This window comes from Pseudorasbora parva, chromosome 8, assembly GCF_024679245.1.
Source record: "Pseudorasbora parva isolate DD20220531a chromosome 8, ASM2467924v1, whole genome shotgun sequence".
Lineage (NCBI taxonomy): Eukaryota > Metazoa > Chordata > Actinopteri > Cypriniformes > Gobionidae > Pseudorasbora > Pseudorasbora parva.
Genome location: NC_090179.1, coordinates 25,528,792 through 25,552,952, shown reverse-complemented (window position 1 = coordinate 25,552,952; position 24,161 = coordinate 25,528,792). Strand labels below are relative to the sequence as shown.

At 37.3% G+C, this 24,161-nt stretch overlaps 1 protein-coding gene across 6 annotated transcripts in view; it reads left to right on the top strand.

Moving 5' to 3' along the window:
• Nucleotides 1-24,161, top strand: part of rap1gap2a (RAP1 GTPase activating protein 2a) — a 98,740-nt gene that overhangs the window by 50,420 nt on the left and 24,159 nt on the right. For 3 of the 6 annotated variants that reach the window (XM_067450513.1, XM_067450511.1, XM_067450512.1), the window contains exon 3: nucleotides 19,939-20,023. In XM_067450513.1, the coding sequence (XP_067306614.1) occupies nucleotides 20,018-20,023 (6 nt within the window). In that variant the 5' untranslated portion in view covers nucleotides 19,939-20,017. Of the gene's footprint in view, nucleotides 1-191; nucleotides 446-19,938; nucleotides 20,024-22,076; nucleotides 22,133-24,161 lie in introns of those variants that run through there. The other 3 variants (XM_067450508.1, XM_067450510.1, XM_067450515.1) reach the window with 3 other exon arrangements.

Sequence of the window (24,161 nt, the reverse complement as noted above, 5' to 3'; positions counted from 1 at the left end):
GAGAAAGGCGAGCAGTCCAGGAACACAGCAGATGGAAAATAAGTGGAAAGAGAGAGAGGGATTGAGAGGGAGGGGCTGGTGAGAAGGAGGCGGGGCCTGCGTTCTATTCTGCCTATCAGATCCAGACAGGGGCAGGCAATGAGAACTGGTGTAGGAGCGAGTGAGAGGAGAAAAGAGAGAGAGAGAGAGAGCGAGCATGAGAATGAGAGAGGTAGACGGAGATGTATATTCTCAGTCCCTCAGCCAGAGGCAGAGAGCTTGGTCATACCACAATAGCACGGGGCAGTCCTGGTCCAAAGTGTGTTGCGGAGTGTTGGCCGGACAGCATGTCGGATCCTGAAGCCAGAGTGAACTCCAAAAAAGCCGGCATTCGAGCTGCTGTCATTCTGATCGGACTACTGCACAAGTCCAGGCGGCAGAAGGAGAAAGAGAGGGAAAAGGAGCGGTGGGTGAACTTTTCTTTTTCCAACCCACTACTTTGACCTGTGATTTCAGATCTGGCTCTGGTGTTGTTATTGGCCGGCGTGCTCTAGTTGACCTGCGTTTATGGCTATGTAGGTCTTTGTATGTACACTTCATACATTTATTGTCGTCCCAGAGTGTGTTGTAATTGGGTCAGTATATAGTAAAGGACCATTTTTTGTGGCTCAGTTGAGGATGTTCTCATTTGCAACTTCCCAGCTTCCCTCCTCATTTGCCCCAAAGCAATATAGCTCATTCATGGCTCAGGACACTTGACAGATTTCTCAATTATGTGCCATTAAACTATCTCAACTGTTTCTGATGGATAAATTACATAACAGATATGAGCCAATTGTTGATATATTGTACAGTCAAGGTATGGAATTTTTGGTCTTATGATGAGAAACGAATGACACTTTTAATCACATACTTTGGTGTAAATTAGTTTTTGTTTTTTATACTATTGTAATTTGTATTAATATTTAGAATTAACTTTTATTTTTTTTATTTTTTTATTAAAATGTTTTGTAATCATTTTTCTATATATTACTATTAAGGTTTAATTTAAAAAAAAAAAAAAAAAATAATAATTTTTTTTTTTTTTTTTTTTTAGTAATTGTAGTGCTTTTTATTTTAGCTGCCAAGGCTACATTTCTCATTTTCATTTACTTTAAAGGGTACATAACACAAACAGTTTCTGCCGGTCTCATTCTAATCTTGATAGTAGTATTATAGTATTAATACTGAGATATAGTATTATCTCAGAAGAGTCTTTAGTCTTATAATAGACAGATACGCTGTGCCGATTCTTTTAGAAAACAGCCAAGCTCTTGCACATGCACGCACGCACACAAAACATTGTGGTATTATGCGTGGATAACTTTCAATTCACTATACGTTTGTGTTGGTCACATTATATATACTTACGCACCGATTGTTTCAGTTTCACTCACAGCCTGCGGTTTCGACTTATGACCGGCAACAAACAAACACACTTGCAGAACTCCGGGAAAACAAACTGCATCCACTGTTTCCTTAACTTTGGGTTCTTTGGGAAGATGAACAAGGTTATCTTTCCCTCACAATTAAAAACACTCTTCTTTAGTGATGTTGTTGAGTTTGTGGTCTAAAACATAAATCACAGCGCTACCCTTACCAAACGAAGCTCGTTGATGGATGTGCTCTTGCTCTCGCTCTCGTCGATGTACACACGCGCTCATCTGGGAGAAGTGGATTTATATTTTTTTATTTTTTTTAACATTTTGGCTATGTTTAGCATGAGAATCCAACTCTTAAATGGTGTAAATAAGTCAGAATGCACGAAATAACGCTTTAAATCATTTTAATTAACAATAATAACTTTTTTCAGAGAAGTAATACTTCCCGTGCTCTCTTATCTAATCTCATTGCTGTCTGGAACAGTTAAGATATTAAGAAAATCACATGTATAATTTTTCTCTCCTCTGTAACAGTCCATGTACAAAGAGTTCAAAGCAAATACAGCTCGGTTAAACAAACAGAGTAAACAGAGAGAGAGTAAACAGAGAGAGAGGTATATAGTTTTCGCCGCACTCCCCTGGTCAGGGTCATCCAGGTCAGATCATATGTAGAAGTAAATCTCAGAGGAGGAAACTGCAGAACTATTTCTCAGCTATCATTTACTTAAGGCTTCTCCAGTGGCTGTCTGGTCAGAAGCTGTGTTGCTTTATATCAACTGGCACGATTATCACTAACACTGGCCCTAGTGTACACTTTGTCTAATCATTAATTAAAAAAACGATTTGACCGCATAGGCACGTATTAACACAAACACTCTTTTACACAGGTGTCGTGCTGCTCTGAACCATGCACACAATGCGGTTTGTGTTCGCAGGCGCCACATGTGCGGCTCCATTTGCATAGATTGTAACGATAACTGCCATGGCTACTGACATCACTGCGAGACGGCCCAGCTGGAGTTGCCGTGTTTGTTCCCTCTAGATCAGTTCGGTCCCGTTCTTCAGCTCAGATGAGCACTCCGTGAGAAAAAAGTCTATATCTGACAGGCTTTTCAGTACTGCTGGGTTTGAATGAGTGATAAGCAAGGCATATCAGTAAACATTATAGCTAATGTGAATCACCATGAAGGCTGTTTTTTTTAAGTTTGGTGTGTCAGGAAAGTTATTGCTCCCTCTTGTCTTAATCAAAGGGTTGAATGTTGTAATAATTGCATTGTTTTATCTTAAAATGAAAGATTTGGTACAAGGATCAAGGCCACTTCAAAGTCTATTTTAATGACGTTGACTTAAGTTTTGGAGTTAATGATGCTCTTTGAGTTGGTAAAAAGCTTTTAATAAAAAAGCACCTTCTTAATCAGTGGCTTTGTCTTGATTTCCTTTAAAATATCAAAACATCCATAAAACCCATCCAAGTGTTTCATTAAAAATATTATCCATAGTTATGGATAATATTAAGACTTATTTACAGGAAATGTCTTGACTTTATTAAAGGTGCACTATGTAACTTTTCAAGACAAAGGCGTAGTTTGATGATGCCAAGTTTGAGCAGAATCTTGGGACATGTGGTTTTCACCTCACAGCCGGTGGAAAAGGATTGGGATAGGACTCGGGTAGAAATCAAGTTCATGATTATTAACGTTACTGTATTATGAAGAAGGAAAGCAGGACCGAATTTTGAGGAGCTGAGCAAGGCTGCTGGAGTGATTGTATCGCAACACACAGCTCGCGAGCAGCGGGACTTTTAGAAAGCCACAGTCGCCGGCACCACATCTGCTTTTCCAGGCATGAGCGTGATGTAAAGAAGCTCTGTTTATCATATAAGATACATCTGGGTGTGTTTAAATTGATGTTATGACGTTACTCTGTGCGTTCACTCAGCGGCTGCTGTGACACTTGTTCACACTGCTAAGAGTAAAGTGTTTCTACAGAATAAAACCAGAAACATCCTGATTCATTGGTTAAAACAGAAATTTTATGTAAATTTAATTTTACGATTCTGCAGTGAAATGAAGTGAACATGTCTTCCCCACGTGAGCTGGAACAACCACACATTTCTAATATTAGGATCCAAAAGAAGCTTATGCAGCGACTGTTCTTCCGCAGCCAGGAATAGCGCAATATCTTGCTATCTTCTTCGTAATGTTTATTGCTGCTGGCTAGTGCAATCCGAACAGCTCCATGAGTCGGTGGGCGGGGCTACTGAACTACACATGCTTATTATTCTGTAGAGGCGGTGTTTCATCAGTCGATGACGTAAAGATATGCACACGATCGTTTTCTGGGCCTGGTGTCTATAAAAACATTTCTTTGACTAACAAGGATGTTTTCATCTCTGAAACTTACAGGACATTTTTATATTACCATGAACTTTTATGTATCAAAAGACTCAAGGGAAAATCTCAAGGGAAATTTGATTTCTCAATTCATCACCCCTTTAATGTTTTGCATTATTTTTGTTGCTTTCAGCTTCTCTGCCGCCTCTACTATTTCCATGTTTTATTTTGGTTAATAACTCTTTATTTTACATGATGCTCCTCTTCCATTTATCTTGACGAGTGCTGTAAGAGGAGAGCAGCAGAGAACGCATTTCTTCATAAGTTCATTAAGCACCAAAGCAAATGTTTTTCTGGTTTCCTGTTTCATTCAGTGGAATCTAATTTTCTCCACCTTCATCACTCATTTCTCCCATGATCCTGTCTCCTGCAGCTCACATGAACTGCATTCACCTCCTGACTCACACTGTTTCCATCACACTTTATTTTCCTTCAGCTTTTCTCCTTTTTCTTTATGTGTAATTTTTCTCCTCATATACCTCCGCTGTGCCCTCCTCCCCACCTTTACTTCCTCTTTTCTCAGTTGTTTTGCCCCTCCTCTCTCTCTCTCTCTCTCTCTCTCTCTCTCTCTCTCTCTCTCTCTCTCTCTCTCTCTCTCTCTCTCTCTCTCTCTCTCTCTCTCTCTCTCTCTCTCTCTCTCTCTCTCTCTCTCTCTCTCTCTCTCTCTCTCTCTCTCTCTCTCGCTCGCTCGCTCGCTCTCTCTCTCTCTGTTGTTGAGAACTCGTTTTTGATTAGCAGCTGCATGAAATTAAACTAAACTAGGTCACCTTTTGCCCTCTGCCTCGCATATAAACATACACAGACTCAGTGTCCTTTATGTCAGAGGATAAGATTGCAAGCATAAGATTCCAGTTCAGTTCCTCATTCAGTATCACAGATGCATCATCGTCTGTAACTGTAAGACAGAGTCTTTGTTGAGTACCTGGAAAAAAACATGCAGCTCATTCATCCAGAAGAGGCTGTAAAACAGTCCTCTGGCTGCCAGCACAATGGCAAAGCACACTCAGTAAAATACACACTGTAAAAACTCAAAGTAAAGGGGTCAAATGGCAACCAAGCATATTGGGCAAGTGATGGATTATGTTCTAATGCTCCTTATCAGTCCTACTAAAGGGACACATTAAAAGAGAGGGGACTGAATGTCTGTGAACTTTTGTTTGTGATTTATTCTGCCTAACTTGAAAATACATTTGGTATTTGGGAGGTTTACATGCATCAAAGGTCAAAAAACACGTTCATTTTCTCATAATGTACGTTGCACATCTCCACATTGTGCTATGATTCTCAAACGACTCATTGGATGTATCAGTCTCTCTACATCCCTCCTTTCCGTGAGCCTACTCTGCTCTGATTGGTCAGATGGCAGATTGACCATTACCATAACTCAACTTCAGCTCTGGAGGCTTCCTAAAGCTCAGTGATTGTACACACTTTAAACACAGTAGCGATGATGTCGATTTAACCTTATCAATCCGAGCACGAGTCTGATGATGAAACATTGGAAGAACTAGTTATTCAACCTAAACCTTGATTGCAAGGGCGAGCAGGACATTTCTTAGTAATACACTACTAAGTTTGATGTACATTATGAGATGTTTCAGTTGTGATTCCTCACCATCAGCATCAACAAGTGTATGTCCATCAATAAACTGATGTGTGCATTTAGGGCTGCATGGTTTAAATGCATACATTTACATAAAAATATATAAATACATGTTGATTAGATGCTGTATTCATGTCACTGTTTGTGTCACTGCATGGACAAAATACATTGTTTTCAATGTTTTTTTAAAAATACATTTCATGTATTTTTGATATGGACAAAAAATAAGCATCATGTCAACCTCATCATTGATGGATTTGTGAACAAAATCAGATCTTTTAGTTAATGGCCTGTCCTCTGACAGATGAGTTTAGCTTTACTAAGCCCAGTTTCAGAGAAGACAGAGTGTGAAAAGTGATATCAAATCAATCAAAAGACTCTGGAGCCATTGCCAAGCTTCATTGTTGCTATAGTTACTGCATTTTACCTTTTATATGGCGGTATAGTTGCCAGTCATTATCAAAATAAAAGTTCCTCTTCCGGTATGTGCGTAAATATTGGTCCATTGAACTCTATCTGTAAGTGGAATAGATGAGGTGACCATGTCTCTCTTAACAAGCGCTCCGAAACGGTTTCACTGACAGGTTGTATAGAGCCTATTTACAGAGCAGTTGAACTGATGAGGGTATTTTTAGAAGTCACTTTTCTTTTACCCTTTCTCTCTCCCATTCTCGCTCTCAAAACCCTGTGGCGTCCTCTTTGTCTCCTGTTAGACTGTTGATTTAGAGATATGGACAAAGGATTAATGCATTTAAAAACCCCAGAGGAGCACAGGTTGCTTTAATAGAAGGAGTGATATCAAAAGCCCTGCTCAATGGCAGCGTCTCCCCTGTGCTGGTCTGCTGGGACTCTGTGAGAGTCTAAGACTTTTTGAATGTGGAAAGCCTCCAAAACGAACAACTGTCCAATTTGTCTGAAGGCAAATAAACACGAGCTGCTCCCAGAGTCATGCTGGAGGCAAAAACCTACATCAGACTGAATACTGCCAAACAGGTGAGGGAAAATATTGTTGATGTGAGAATGAATTTGATTTATTCAGACAGTTGGAAAGAGGGATTACATCTTGTTGGATTACATACAACAGGTTTGTGTCTGTTCTCTTGCCAGTAGCCGACTTGTTCTCTTATTTAGCTTTTTCATAAAATTCATAAACTTGAACTTTTGAGGTCCACTTATAATATTTTCAAGAATTTTATACCAAAAATCATTCTAATTTAGAAGTAATAAGCCATTTTCTGCCGTGTTTTTGACCCTCTCTTTTGAACACTCCTATTTAATGAGCGTGCCACATTCAAGAATTAACGTTCACTGCTGTGATTGGGGAACAGTTTTGCATATTAAAATAAGTTAGTGCTTGGGGTCAATAATTGACAGGATGACTCAAGGTGTTTATGAAGTTAGGAATGAATGTGGCATTGTTTGTCACACTATAGGCTATTCATAGTTCATCCTCTTCGATATAGTGAAAAACGTATTGACATTTGTTGTATTCGGTGTATTGTTTTAAATAAAATAAAATTTGTTGTAATGGCTTACTGATGACTAAACTGATGTCGCTCAGTGAAGCTTTTATTCAGGATTATAGCAAATGGCTTAGATAAAATCATTAACAAAAGCAGCATTCTCTACCTGCTTTATTCTGTATCTGATAATCGAATGCATTAACTCGATAAATGCCGAAGCAAAGGAAATAACAGAAATCACAGCTATTCAGTTTGACTACAGTGGTACTGTATAAATACTCAGTACAGATCTAATGATCTGTATCAGTCAAAGCAAAACTCATGGTGAAAACACTGTTGTGTGTTGCGGCATTACTGTTGGATGCATAGACTGTAAAAAAGGTCCTGCTGTTTGAACTGCCGGAAACTGGGCATGAGAGTCGGACGTGCTAACAAGGTGGCTAAAGGCCGCAACCTCTATCTAGCCTCAGTTGCCTCAGGAGTGAGGTTTACTCACACAGCAACTACTAGCTGGCCTCCATTACACTCACACTCCCTCCCATAGACTGCTCCTATACCTAATCAATCAGATGCCCCTGAACTTTTCAATGACATAAACACTTCCATTCTCCTTCCGAAGTTCCTTCCGAAAAAAGTCCTTTGGTGCCTCAGTGACTACTTTGGTCCGAAGCTGTGAATCATAACGTCATGTGTCTATCTCGTATATACAACTACATGACATATACGAAGCAGTGGGCGGGGCTAAAGAGGTAGAATGTAGAAGTAGCCTTTGACCTTCTTCTGCAGAGGCGTTTTCTAAGCTTGGTTTCAATAAGAGCTCTTTTAGGACGTTTTTAGTTCTGAAATGTACAGGATTTTTTTAGTACATTGACATCTTTTATGTCAAAAGATCAAGAAAAATTGTATTTCCGACCCCTTTAAAAAAACACACTTATAAAAATATATATTTCTCAAAGTTGTAAATAAAACTGATTTGTGTATTATATTTTATTATAAATATATTTTATTTATATTATTTTATTTTAGGAATGGAATGGAAAATAACCAGCACAGTGTTTATGAACTTGGAGAGTAGATAATGCAACTTAAAAATAAAAAAGATTTTGATTTTGTTCCACCGACTGTGGCATCTAGATTGTTTGATCCTCAGAACTTAATTTAATTAAGCTGAAAAACTGTGTTTTAGCCATATTCTGTAGAAAAGGGATGAAATAACGTGTAAATTATACAGTTACGTAAATTATATTAAGCTCTTTATTGTTACTCTCATCCTGCTGAGAGTTATTAGCCATATGTCAACCAGGAGTTGCCATAGTAGCGAGGCTAGTTTTGCTAATGTGTAATGGTGACTGAATGGCTTTATTAATTTAGTTATTGATTGTCCACAGGCCGTGGGCAAAATCTCAGTAGAGTAAAATAGAGAACAGGTGCAAAGTGTCAGGGGCCAACCGCTTTCCTATTTAAAAAAAAAAAATCAAGAAGTTTATAAATAACCCTAATGTGTATATTACATTATTAATTGATCCAAACAAGGTTGACAACTGCTAGTTTTTGGAGTTGAAGTGACTTTCTTGGGCTCGTTTTATGATGTTATTTTTGAATGTTAATTTTTGTGTAGTCTGTAAAGAAAGAATAAGATAATTTGATCAAATAAAAGTCGTAACACCTTATCCTGGCAAATTCCTCTAGTACTTTAATACTTTGTTTACAAAAGTTAAACCAGAAAAAAATCTAAGAAAACAGACTGAATGCTTTAATTGATCACTATTGAGCGACTTTCTCATTCTTGTTAGCACAGCAGGGACTAAAAGCAAGAGAGGGTTTTAACAGCACTCAGTATCGATTGTTCCTTTTATGTGTTAAAACGTTCTGTTTCAGCAGCAATTATTTCTTAATTAAATTTCCATATGGAGTTTGTCAAAATTACTTTTGTTGTCCAAGGAATTTTCAGTTGTGTGTGTGACTGAATATGTCTATTTGGTACATCATGGCACACTGGCTGCAGTCCAAATTTAACACTTTCTATAAATAGACTCAACATATCAACGTACAACAGGAAGCAGCTCTCTGACCACTCTAAGAGTTATCTGAGGAAAAACATTAAACAACACTGGTATTGCTTCCCATAATCCCTTGCTGGGAGAAGAATGATAAAAGACTACTCAGCATGTGAACTGTCAGTTCAGTTGATAAGCAGAGCTTTGACACTGTCATAATAATTGCATAATCATATGAGATGATGTTTAGGCCGCAGACTCGTATGTGCATAATGTATCAGTAAAAGAATGAACCTGACGGGATCATATTAAATTAGTTTATGAGAGCAGAACAAACACACAGTGCATTTTGGTAGGTAACAATTAAATTGCTTCTGCTTGTCTTCTTTCTAATTTGCTGAATATTAAGTCCATTACTGCAGTGATTTGCCATTTGCAGTGATCACACGGGGACCGATCAAGTTCATTATAAGTCTTCATGAGTGTTTATCAAGGTCAAAAATAACATTTATAATGAGGATTTAACCTAATTGTCAGCCCTCAGGCAATACTCCCTTTCATCTAGTATGGTCTTCTCTCCTGTCCTATTTAATTGTGATAATGTATAGTCAACATGTAGTATCACAAAATGATATTGGAATATGCAAACTTTCCAAATAAGTAATTGAATAAATGAGGAAAGTAATTGAAAAAATAAGGAATTGAATAAAACTATATATTATATTACATTACACTACATTACAGTCTATTCTGTTCACCATGGCTTTGGGATTATTACAATTAAAAGTAACTGTTTTCTGTTTTAATATATTTTGAAATTAAATTTATTACTGTGATGCAAAGCTGAATTTTAAGCATTGTTACTCCAGTGTCACATGATCCTCCAGAAATCATTCTACTATGATGATTTGCTCCTCAAGAAACATTTCCCATTGTTATCAATGTTGAATACAGACAGTTGTGCTGCTTTTATATTTTTGTGGAAACCATGATATATTTTTAAAGCATACTTTTATTAAAGCTACACTGTGTAACTTTTTTAGTTTATTCTTAGCTAAAAACACTTAGTTCTTTCAAAAATACGTGCTCATTAATGTATATTTACTTCTTTCAAGTAATAAAGTATTCTCGTAAGTTTATAATATGCCATTGAAAATACATACGGGTGAGGGGTTCGAATGCCGGTCGCCATGTTGCCCCTCCATCTTGAAAGTACATTAGCCAAAGAGGGACATACCCATAAATTTAAGCTTCGCCTTTCGCGTTTTCACACTCGATGGCACCGTGTCGAATGTGAAGAGGGGGATTGCCATGTTAATCTTGGACTAAATCGGCCACCGTAGGAGTTGAAACGAAATTAGAATTGAGAGGAACAGAAAGTATTTTTCGCTGGATGGTCATATACCTTTACACCGCTAGATGGGGGAAAATATCACACAGTGTAGCTTTAATAGAAAAAGAGCAGCATTTATTTGAAATCAAAATCTTCTTGTATTGTACTTAATGTATTTACTGTTTACATAAAATGTTCTTCCTGACTCAAAAATATGTGAAAAGAATGAAGACGCATGTGATGTTCATATATACGTTTTATTTAGAAAATTGGTTACAAATATTCCACCACTGAATATTTGGGCCAATTGGAATCGTCCGTAATTACTCAGCATGTATGTTTTCTTTCTCTCTCTGGAGTGTAATCAAAGCATGAGGCATGTTGCCGGAACTTTAGATAATCATAATCACTGGGCAGATGTGATTAGTATTGAATCAGGCCTAATTGAAGAGGCAGATATACAGCCTTGTGATGAAACTGTGGACTGGAAATGAGGGGAGACAGCATGTGCAGGACAACTAGAGATATCACAACTTCCCGGGTTCTCCTTATGAGCTGATAAGACTCTAATAAAGCCGTGACGGTGGATTACTGTGATTGTTAATTGTGTTTCAGGGCTGCTGTACGACTTTATTCATAAGTCAGCATCATAAACACACTCTGCAGTTCCAGGAAAAAAAGTTTCATATAACTTTCATATAAGCCTATTTATAAGTCTTCATCTTTCCATTGTGCAAAGCACAGCAAACATCTCAGCCTTTTTCCACATCCCCCATATATACTTTATGACCTTAAACAAATGAAATCTTTATCACAGTGAGTACACACACAAACATACACACACACACACACACACACACACACACACACACACACACACACACACACACACACACACACACACACACATTTCACAAAAAATTACATAGACTAAAATAGTATTTGTAAGTATTAGTGCTGTCAAAATTATTAACGCATGAGACAAAAATATTTAAGTTAAATGCGTTTTCAGCGGCTGCCGGCTAGCATTACGTACATTATGTTATCATGCTCTTATTCATGCAAATTCTGTTAAAACATTCAAGCAGGACAAGACAAACGAGAACACACCATAATCGAGTTCTCTTTCATGCTCTTTCAACAAACAATAACATGCAGAATTATGCCAAAATACACATTTTTATAGAGTATTCTCATAAGAGCAGTTCAATTAGTTAAATAAATTCTTAAAGGGGTGATGAAATAAGAAATCAACTTTCCCTTGAGCTTTTGACATACAAAAGGTCATGGTAATATACAAATATCCTGTAAGTTTCAGAGCTAAACAAAATCCTTGTTAGTCAAAGAAAAGCTTTTATAGACAACAGTTCCCAAACATGTGCGCATCGTTACGTCGAAACACGATTCTACAGCATGTCTAATTCAGTAGCCCCGCCCACCGAACTCATGGAGCGGCGAAGAAGATAGCAAGATATTCCGCTATTCCTGGTTGCGGAAGAACAGTCAATGCAGAAACTTCCTTTGGATCCTAATATTAGGAATGTGTGGTTGAACTTTATTTTTAATGAAGTTCCAGCTCACGTGGGGAAGACATGTTCACTTCATTTCACTGCAGAATCGTTTGTAAAGAAATCTCAGGACGGTGCTGGATCTTCAGACATTTAAGATTAAAACACAATGGAGGAATGGTGCAACACACTTATGTGAGTAAAACGTGTTTTTTATATATGTAATAGTATTGCATTGTTATAGATCGTTTTGCTTTATGTCTAACAGAGCATACCTTTAGCACGCTGGACTCAGACATGTATGGGCCAGGGCTTGCAAAGCCCAACGTCCTGGGGCTATGTGTTTTCCGGACGGGCTACCAAATCGAAAGCCCATCGGCAGGCCGATAAATCTCATAATATTCCTTTCTTGTTCTACACTGTTATCTCTCTCTCTTGACTTGACATTTGAAGGGCATGAGTACACGTGTGTGTGTGTGTGTGTGTGTGTGTGTGTGTGTGTGTGTGTGTGTGTGTGTGTGTGTGTGTGTGGTTCGTGCTTATTGACTGATTGTGCGGGCTATGTAATACAAAAATAATTGTCCAATCGATTGCGGGTGGATGAGAAATAAGTCATTGTGTTTGTTTGATAAAGACGTTTATTCCGGTTGCCATTTTTAAAACAACCCCTACCTCATGTGAACTGAACTGAACAGGGGAGCTGAAGCTCATTAAATATACAAATATTATCCAATCCTAGCCGTGGGCGTTAACTTCTGTCTCCAGTGTGGCACGCCCATCAAAACCCAGTGTACAGGAGAGAGACTCAAAACCAGTGTAGAAAATACCCTATTACTTATTAGTTATGATGTTTTTGAATGTTAAACCACACAGACATCATTAGTTGACCTCAAACAACAGTATAAAAAAATAAACAAAGCCAGTTCATGACACCTTTAAATTAAGTTTTGTTGTGATGGATGTGACAGTGTGTCAGATCCACGTCCTGTTCGGCAGCAGCAGATCTTAAAGTCTCAGCAGCCTATAATAAACCAGTTGTTGTGATGTCTGTCATTAATATTAACCAAAGAACAATGGTAACAGAGAAAATTGTAGCTTTAATATATGTATATTTAATTGATCATTTATGCAGTTAAGAAAGGTGTTTGATAGATTTATTCAATGCAAAATATGACATTTATTAATGGGTTTATGTGAAGATGGTTTTAAGTTCACTTAAATTAAAATAACTATTTTTAAAAAGCCTATTCAATGTTGAAATGTATATAACTTTAAATTATACTGTAACATTGAATGTCTAGCATTAATGTTTTAAAAAAATCAATTTTATAGAGACATCTATTAGTGTCAGTAATACTGGCCTTCATTCATAGGAAGATGCCATTACAACAAATATTTAAAATATACTGTTTTTAGGTTGTTTCTATTTTAATTTGGAGAGTAACTGTGAAATTATTACAATATAAAAAATATTAACTCCAATGTTTTTAATCGTGATTAATCCGTTAATTGTTTGTATCGATTGACAGCACTAATTATACAAAATATTTTGAAGTAGACAGACTGAAATAGTCATTCACAGCAATTTCACTACACTGTAAAAAAAAAAAAAAAAAAATAATAAAAAAAAATTAAAATTAAAATGAACTTAGTTTGATTATTGATTGTGATTAGAAGATCATTGTAATACATTTTACAAGTAAATACTATTTCAGTCATTTTGTTTAATGTTTAATTCAAAGTTTTATTTGCCATTTCTATGTAATTATTTGTGATTTTTTTTTAATTAAATTTCACTCAGCTGAAGGTGAAACTGAGAACGTCCCACCCTGTCCAAACCACTGCAAAGGTTCTGGTTAGGTGTTTGTTCTTATATTCAACGAATTAACCACATACAGCCTCTATACTTGTTGTTTTGTATTCCAGACTTAAGTGTTGTATCCATTTTTGTTTTTGTAAACCGAATATTTGATCATTAACTATTGAAATTCTCCCTCTGTTGTGTAATGATCGATCTCTGAGCATTTAGTGGAGTTTGTGGTGCTGTGTCTGTGGTCCTGTCCCCTCATGCAAAGTGAGAGTGATGTAGGCCTAGTCAGGGATGCAGTTACATCAGCAATGTGTGCCATTAGACAGTCAAAATGCTGATTGCATTCCTTTTAACAAGGCGCATTACATTGTGCCTCTTAAGCTACACCAGTTTCAGACTGCATGTGAAAGCAGCGCATATGTACAGTGTTTCAGGTCCGGTATTAAGATGTTACAACATTGACATTTCTGTGGTTTCTCAGTTCACCACACAAAACACATAGTGCGGTCAGTCGGTAACGCTTGTTGGAATCTGCCTAATTTGATGGAACAGTCTCAAAATACTGGGGCTGGGATTGGTCCCGCAAACTTTGACGTCAGCCTCTGCTGTGTCCATCTGTTTGTCCTCTTGACTTCCGAGCCATAGCAGCAGCTGGCATTGTTCTGGTGTCCCAGCTGGGAAAAAGGTGCAGTGCAGTATAGACATGAATTTGGGACACGACTGGTCGTTTTCAACAAGAGTCCTGGTGTTCTGGAGCATGTCCCGTCAAGCAGCTGCAGTCATGGGTAGATGGAATAGATATTTACTCAGTGTTTCCCCTTAACAATGGAAAGTCTGGCAGCACACTCATATTTAGCTTTTAAGTCTATGTGAACGGTTTCTGTGTGCTGGATGTATTTCAGAGGGGAAAAAAAGAGTATATGCGCATCAACAAAGTACATTAACATTGACTGTGTCCCTTCACTTGATGTGATATTTTAGTAATGTTCAGGTAACCTACTCATGCTGAAACCTTCTAGGCAATGAAACAGCAGATTTGCCTTGTGTCTGCATTAGACTACTGGACTACATTAGACTACTGGATGTTTTATTTGTTTTTGTTTTTCATAACAGTTTTTATTATACAGACGAAAATTAAACCAATAAGTAGTAAAGAAAAACATTGTCTGCACACTTTTAAAAAAAAATTCCTTTAACCACATAATGAGGGAAGAAAGACTACTGAATGTTTTATTAATAAATTCGATCACTATTTAAAATATTTTATTTTACATAATTTTCTGATGTAATCATTAGTCTTTTTGACATTAGTTAACAACAATGAAAAATAGTTCTGAAGCATGTATTAATCTTAGTTAATGTTATTTTCAGTATTTATTAATACAATCATAAGTTGTAGCTTTTAACATTATTTCATGGACTTGAGCTAACATGAACTAACAATGAATAGCTTTGAACCCATTTTTTCCCATTTAACCCATTTTTCATGAGGGAAAAAATTAACCAATTTTTTCAAAGATAAAACCACAATCATCAGCAGTCAGTTCCCACCTCCACACACACATGATTTTAAATTAGCAATATACACAGCCAAACATTTTCTCTCCTCCTTCTCTACATTCACTGGCTGAAGTATCTAAACTTCTCGTCTCCAGCCTTCCCACTACCTGCCCTCTATATCCCATCCCCTCACACCTTCTACAAGCCATCTCCCCTACACTCTTACCAGCACTCACACACCTCATCAACACATCTCTCTGCACCGGCATCTTCCCTACCACATTCAAGCAGGCTCTTGTAACCCCACTGCTTAAAAAACCCACATTAGACACATCACTTGTACTACAGAACTACAGACCTGTTTCTCTCCTACCATTCATAGCGGAAACACTTGAAAGAGTTGTTTTCAACCGGGTCTCATCTTTCCTCTCACAGTCTAATCAACTGGACGTAAACCAGTCAGGTTTCAAAAAGGGCCACTCAACTGAGACGGCTTTATTGTCAGTTACTGAAGCCCTGCGGATGGCAAAAGCTGCTTCCAAATCATCAGTCCTCGTCCTTTGCGATCTATCTACTGCCTTTGACACTGTGAATCATCAGATTCTTCTGTCCACCCTCTCATCACTGGGCATCACAGGGACCCCACTCCACTGGTTTGAGTCCTATCTCACAGGTTGGTCTTTCAAGGTTGCCTGGAGAGGAGAGGTATCCAAAACACATCAACTGACCACGGGGGTTCCTCAGGGCTCAGTGCTTGGACCTCTCCTCTTTTCCATTTACACAACATCATTGGGACCCATCATTCAGGCACATGGTCTCTCATATCATTGTTATGCTGATGACACACAGCTCTACCTCTCATTTCAACCAGATGATCCGACAGTAGCTGCATGAATCTCAAGTAGTCTGGCGGGCATCTCGACATGGATGAAAAAACATCACCTGGAGCTCAACTTAGCAAAGACAGAGCTGCTTGTCTTCCCTGCTAATCTGACCATACAACACGATTTTACCATCCAGCTGGCTTCATCTTTGATTACCCCTTCAGGGTCGGTCAGATATCTTGGAGTAATCTTTGATGATCAGTTGTCCTTCAAAGACCACATTTCAAAGACAGCTCGGTCATGCAGGTTTGCATTGCACAACATCAGGAAAATCAGACCGTTCTTTACGGAGCATGCAACACAGCTGCTTGTCCCAGCCTTAGTCATTTCAAGACTTGACAATTGCAATTAGCTTTTGGCTGGACTTCCATCAAGTGCAATCAAACCACTGCAAATGATCCAGAATGCTGCAGCACGTCTTGTCTTCAATGAGCCCAAAAGGGCTCATGTCACACATCTTTTCATCTCTCTGCAATGGCTACCACTCATTCCCCGGATCAAATTCAAAGCTCTGACTCTTGCTTATGGATCTTACTTCGTCCGCATACTTCGACTCACTCCTACGTGTCTAAACCCCCACCAGAAGCCTTCGCTCAGCTAATGACAGAGAGGCAAGAAATCCCTCTCCAGAACATTTTCATTCATTGTTCCTGGTTGGTGGAACGATCTCCCATCCTCCATTATACGCACGACAGAACCACTCGCCTCATTCAAAAGACAGGTAAAAACTGATCTCTTCCATGAGCACTTAATCTTATCATAAATAAAAAATAAAATAAAAATCTCTTCTTTCTTTTTTTCCTTCCCTTTTCTGTTTTTTGCTACTCTGAGTAGTATAAAAACGTTTTGCTCTTCTTGACAGATCTCTTCCTGTACTCTTGAGTTATAAGTCGCTTGGGATAAAAGCGTCTGCTAAATGCATAAATGTAAATGTAAATGAATAGTTGTGTTTTTTTATTGTCAGTATTAACATCAACAAATAATTATAAAGACTGTAACAAATGCATTGCTCATTTGTTCATACCAAGAATGACAACTATAAAGATAACCATAATGATAACTACATTAGTGTCCACATCAACTAACATTCGGTTCATTCTAAGCATCGTCATCCAATTGAAATGCACTCAAGCACTCCCAAGCAGGATAGATTCTGATTGGCTTTCAATGTTTTTATCATTCATCAGTTGGAAAAAAATAATTCCGAAAGTGATTCTAGTATAGTTGTGGTGTGAACTCCATATATGCTATATTAGGGACCTTATTGTAAAGGGCCGGGCGATGAAACGATAATGATAATTATCACGATAAAACATTAAAAATAAATATTTCTCGATAAAACGATAACAACAGTTCGATAAATTCTCGATATAATGCTTACGCGCTATGCGTAATGCTGCGGATGCTTATTGCAGACCGGGCTTCTGGGTGCTGCACGCGCTGCTGTTTACAGTCTGTGGCTGACAGGCTTGGAGGATCGGAGTGAAGTGAAGCAAGAAAAATGAGCGATAGTGAAGAAAACTCAGAGCCCAGCTCGGAGGACAAATATATCTTTGACAAGTTAGTTCGCTCAACTTCAGTGGTTTGGAGATATTTTGGCGATACCATCCGATGTTTAAAATGAATAAAATAGACTAGACAGCCCTTACTGGAGATCCAGAAATACCGAACTTTGCTCTCTCCCTCCTCTTGCGACCAGCCCACTGTCGGTGAGGTGTGTGTGTGTGACGGTGAGATGCGCACGCGCGTGTGTGTGTGTCGGTGAGATGCGTGTGTGTGTGTGTGTGTGTGTGTGTGTGTGTGTGAGAGAGAGAGAGAGAGAGAGAGAGAGAGAGAGAGAGAGAGAGAGAGAGAGAGAGAGAGAGAGAGAGAGAGAGAGAGATGCACAGTGGACCTTTTTTTTTTTGCCCATTTGCGTTTTTAGTGTTTTACTTACAAAATAAGTAATGATAGGCTATTATTTATATACAGTGTAGAGTAAAAAAATGCTGACCAAAATTAAGATTTTAATAAATAAATCTACCTTATTTTAATAAATTGTTCACCTGTTTGGGAAGTGTTTTTCATGTTTTGACAATAAAGGATAGTTTAAAACCACAGTTAGCTGTCTGTTTTCTACATATTTCACTCAGGAGCAAAAATATGCCGTTAAACTTTAAAGAAATAAAGATTTTACATTTATCGTGATATTTATCGATATCGACTGATATGGAAAATTATATCGTGATAATTTTTTTGGGCCATATCGCTCAGCCCTAACCATCATTTATTTTCTGATCAATATAACAAATTTGGTTATTTGATTGGTAATAGTACTGAATCTTATATATTTGCGTCTTCATTTTACATCATAACCCTAAAGTCCTACAACTTCCTTTATTTTCAGGTTAAAATAGGATTTTTAATACCAATTTTTGATGTCACAGTAAAAATAAAATGCATATAACCTTTGTGGTTATTGTGGTATTATGATATAAATACTAAATATTATGTATACATTTTCCCTTCTCACATATTGAACTCTTCTAAATATTTCATTGAAACCTTCACAGCCTCATTTTTGTATTAATGTGGCTTTTTCCAGCTACAGCATGTGTTCAATGTTTTTGGAGTTTAATGACCCTCAGAGGTGTAATGTAAGGGAAGATTTTAATGGACCCTCACTTGAGACCGTCTGCAAGGAGCTGCTTTTCTAGACCTGAGTTTGTCTGCCTGACTAATTTTAACCTCTGATTCCAAGTAGCCCCTCTCTCATTTGTCGTTGGCTGAAAGAACTGCTTTTAAAATGCGATCATGTTCCTGCATGGAGACTTGCGCCTTTCTGTACGCCTTGCCCCCACACCCCCTTATACCGCTTTACTTCTTTTTTTGACCTACAGCAGTTTGTCTGCAGGGCTGGCTGCTCTCAGTTGTTCTTGTTATGTCTCTGTGCAGATACCAAGGCAAACAGAAGAACTGATGTTATTGGGTTTTTCTATCCGACAGGCTTTCACCTTAGTCTCTGGAGGCATAACCGTGTTCTTTTCAGTAGACTTTTTCAAAGGGTACTGCACTGACCCTCTGCCCTCTGTGTGTGTGTTTGTATACATCTACACCCAAGGGACAGTCTTTTGTTTTAGTGCAAAACTCCAAAATATTGCTGTTTGGTCTAAAAAAAGTCTGTTGATCTGCCCGGTTAACTTTGTGTGGTGGTCAGAATGACATAATAAAAGCACATTTCGCCCAAATAGACACTAAAAGCTAAAATCATCTACATTTTGAGACCTGTTTAATAACTAATATTAGCCTAAATAATTCATGAAAATGTTTTGTGTCCAATTTGTTCCATCAGTTTATTTGAACATCCATATATAATAATAATAATGAGGATAATTAAGTTATTACTTTATTATTATTATTATTATTATTATTATTATTTGTATTATTATAATAGTAATTGTAATAATAATATTGTTTATTGTTGGTTTCCATTAGGATTCACCTAATGAGGGTATCATCTTGGCTGAATTCTTGAATTTCTGACTTTACATTGCCTAAAAAATATCAAAATTAATTTTAAGATGGAAAAAACAACAAAAAACGTGCTCATCATAGAAGAGGTTAAGTCTTTGTATGGATGAGGAGTATTTTAATATATTTAAATATAGCTACAGTTTGTTCAAAATAATTTCCATCGCATGACTCATTTACATTAATTATATGGTGGTGTTTATTAAGCAATCTCAAAATGTAGATTTATTTATTTATGAGGAAAATTTTAAGTGCATTATATTTCAAATAAATCTTTAGCCTGCAAAATTACAGCCTAGTGGAACATGAAGAAAATGGTATCTTTTTTTTCTTCAAAGTTTCTACATTTCTAAGGATTTCAAGGTTATACTTTTCCTTTTTTCATTCCTCATTAAAAAAAGTTGAGTTTCCACTCAAATCCCCTACATCTGTGTTTGAGTTTTCTGTGCAAAACTACTGCATTTCAGGTTAGTCATCTTCATAGTATGTTGACCGTTTGCCAGGCTAACAGTGTGTATGTGTACTTGTGTTTTGCAGGAAGCAAGAGCTGCTGACCATCTCCAATGTGCCTCTGGGAGAATGTCCACCCTCACCTCCCCGCACTGCACCACCCACCATGAAGGTGAGTGCTGTGGTCCCACATTCACTACCAAGCGTCGCTCTATTAGCTCAAATCTGCTGCATTCGTCTCTCAGTCACACCTTTGTACTAAATTAACCTCCATTAGCGTGATAGCATGAGAAAGTGAGAATGCCCTTTGTAGCATGCTATAGAAAATGACCCTCGTTTCACTGCAGAAATGTCAACATGCTCTTACATAATGTCTCTGACCGACTTAGACATGCACATTAACCTGCGGTGCTGTCTGTGGAGGTACATGCAGTGTGTTTGAGGTAAAGCTTTTCATTCAAGGTTACCTCTAAATGTAATTCTAATTCATTTGGACTGAGAAATCCATTTTCTTCAGAGCATTAAGGTCTCATTGAGTTTACACTGTATCGCTATCTCTTTTATATTCGCAACAGCCTCAAGAGGGTCTGGAAAGATTTTCTGTCTCATTTAAAAGTGGTTCAGAGTTCAGAGATGGATTGTGTGGCGTGAGCGGAGCACAGTCGGTGTCACCTTGAAATGAGATGCAATTGCCGAAAAATCAGAAGAGGAGGGAGAGAGGTTGGTGTTTATGTGGGAAGGGTGGGCGAGAGGCCGACGTGTCAGTCGTGATATTAAGATGAGCAGACATGAAGTCGAACTCAGAGGTCATGATCCTGTTAGCCAGTGCTTTAATTATGAAGATAATTTATCATACAGATTGATTAAATGTCTGAAGCACAAAGTGCTAGTTGAATATTATACTTGAAATTTATTAAGGTCTTCATCAGGTGTGTCATCACCACCAGCTCTTGGAGATCAGAGGACCAAACTGTTTTTAAATAGAACTTAAAGGTGCAGTAAGTGATTTCGGATAAGCACTGTTGAAAGTGGATTGGACACCGCCGAAACACACATTATTAAGCCAATCAGCAGTAAGAGGGCGTGTCCACCCATGACGGGGGAGTGGCCTGTGCTGGATAGTGTGTTTTTGAATTTTTGAGCGGGGTGAATTTGACACTATTGACTTTCATTGAGTGGAATTTTTTTTGTTCTCCTCAGAAGAAAATAAGTCATGCAAGTTTGAAATGACATGCAAGGTATTAATGAAAGTTAAAGAAAATAATGATGAATTAAATTAATCAAAAGTGATAGTAAAGACATGTATAATGTTACAAATGTTATACATTTCTATTAATCAAAAAGTCCTTAAAGAAATGGCAACGAAAATATATTCAGCACAAATAATAAGAAATGAGCACCAAAACATATTAGAAGGATTTCTGAAGGATCATGTGACTCTGAAGACTAGAGTATGACTAGAGTATCATCACAGGAATAGATTTTAAAATATTTTACAATTATTATAAATTGAAATAATATTTCACTATATTGCTCTTTTACTGTACTTTTAATCAAATAAATGCAGCCTTGGTGAGCATAAACATTTACCAACCCTTACCAAATCTAGTTTTAGTTTATATTGCACTAATCCTAAAGTATATTTGTCATCTAAAAACTCACATAGCCAGTTTTTTTTCCTGTTCTAACCTTGTCCTTAGACTACTGAGTCACTTTACACATTACAGGGAAATGTTTGCAGGACACACGTTAACACAACATAGTGTACTGTACCTCGTTGTAGGTTTAGCTATCCTTGTAGGGACATTTGGTCCACACAATGTAGCAAAACCTGACACAAACACACACACCCACTCAAAACACTCCTACAATGTGCAAAGACTCCATTAACACCTGTGTTTGGGTGTAAACACAATACAGTTAGTAAGGACATATTAACATGTAGGTGTACGTGTCTTTTTAAGATATATAATTGTGTTTTGGTCACACAGTTAGTGGCCACTCCCAGTGTAAACCCAGAGCCTTAAAGAAGAAAAGAGGAAAGGGAGGACAGCGAGTGTGTGGATGTGATAAGCTCTCTTGAACTGTGGCTGGCTGTTGGTCATATACAAAGCAGAACTACAAAAGGCCATAAGACGCAGAGAGAATGAGAGAACTTAAAAACTCATAAGTACAGACACACTGGTAGGACTAGTTTTTGGGTGCGGACTTGGCCGTCCCCTTCCTGTTTTGTGCTACTGAAAGTTTTGCAAAGAGGAACACAGCTAATCAGAGGACAGAGGTATGATCGCCTGTATAACACACTGTGGTGGGGAAACAGAATGTTAGGGGTATTTGATTGGATGTGTGTTTATTAAGGGACGGAGGTTTTGAAGAAGATTGTATTTGACACAGCAGGGACCTCCTGCACTGCTGCAGTTCATTCATTCATTCTAGTGAGTCTGTCTGAAAGTCTTTATGTAAAAGCTGTTTATTAGCCAATAGTAATAAACAGTGGATAGGAGTACTAAATGGACATTTTACTACCTCATTGCCTCTATTTGTGTATCTATTTTATAACTACTTGGTCAAAAAATATCTTGGCATATTCAAGTAAACAATACTTTGAAGCGTTTATATTAGAAAAAAGTAACATGTTACAGTAAAGTTCAATTTGAGAACATTTTCTAATGCATTTGGTATCATTGACTAACAAGGAATAGCATTTTCTACAGCATTTATTAAAATCAATCTATCTATCTATCTATCTATCTATCTATCTATCTATCTATCTATCTATCTATCTATCTATCTATCTATCTATCTATCTATCTATCTATCTATCTATCTATCTATCTATCTATCTATCTATCTATCTATCTATCTATCTATCTATCTATCTATCTATCTATCTCTCTAAGTCTGTTTTTCATCCATCCATCCATCCATCCATCCATCCATCCATCCATCCATCCATCCATCCATCCATCCATCCATCCCAGTTACACTTCATGTTGTCACATTTCCTGTTTAAACATTACATCTACAAATTAAACTAAGTAAAGGCAATTCTATTTTGTATTCTTACATTAAATATGTAATAAATATTATATTTATTAAAACCAAGTATATCAACCAAAATGTTTAAGCATTTTACTATTTATTCCAAAAAATAACTAAAGTCAGGGAAAAAAAATATAAACTATATATTTAAACAATAACAATTAAAACAATATAACATATCACAGATACAAAGATGTACCTTTTAATTTCACCAAGCTGATTGTTCGCTAAAAACACCCCACAGACATCATGATTTCTCATTCTCAATGAGTCTCATTTACCCCCCACTAAACTCACTGCATGTTTTAGGGGGTCTTTTAAAAGTCTATATATCATGGTGTAATATTAACTCATACAACCTGAAATGTTAAAAATGTATCATACATGTAGAAATTAACTTCAGGTGCTGTAAAAGTAATTTATTACCTCACTGTAAAGTGTTACCAAACAAGTCATTATGGTTTAAATGTGTTTCATCAACTATAAAGAACTTTTTATGTATGCTAGAAAATACTTTTGTCCTTCATTTCATTGTAATTTGGGTGAAGCTTTAAAGATCCAGGATAGGGTGTTAATCTTGGCTAAGACAACAGTGGAACTAACAGGTTGTCGTGGCAGATAAGCTTTGTCTCTTTATAACCTAACTATGACACTACAGGCATAATTTAAGACTATGTGAATTTTTTATCATGCAGCTCTGATGTTTTTATATTTGATTTGATGTGCTCACGCAAGCAGCTTTGGGCATTGGACCAACCATTACTCATTGGCCAAACCAAAAAATATGAATTTAATACATAGACCTCATATAAAGTGAATCAAAAATAAATGTATAAATGCATTCTGCAACAAATATCTGTGAAAGTCGTATAGTGAGCGGGATAATTGAACGTATGGCTTCGGCAGGCATGTATTATGATACCTGCCCAGCGTTTCAGCGCCCCACCGTTTTTCAAAGAAAATCTGTGGTGAAAAATGGAACTACAACACACTCTAATTGAGAGCCAGTGGGGCATAATTTCAGACTGCCCTGCTTTTCATGTTATTTTACATAACCCTTGCTCCAGACAAAGACGATATTAGTTGGCATGCCTGTTCTTCCTATGTGGAGTAATGTATCAAATTAATGAATTTAGTTTAAAGGTGCTCTTGTGAATAGCCGTTATATAGTCCTGTTGTCTTTATATTTCTCATTGGAAACTTAATATTCTAAAACAACATTCTGAGGCAATAAATACTTTATTAAGACAATTCTAGCATTCTATCCG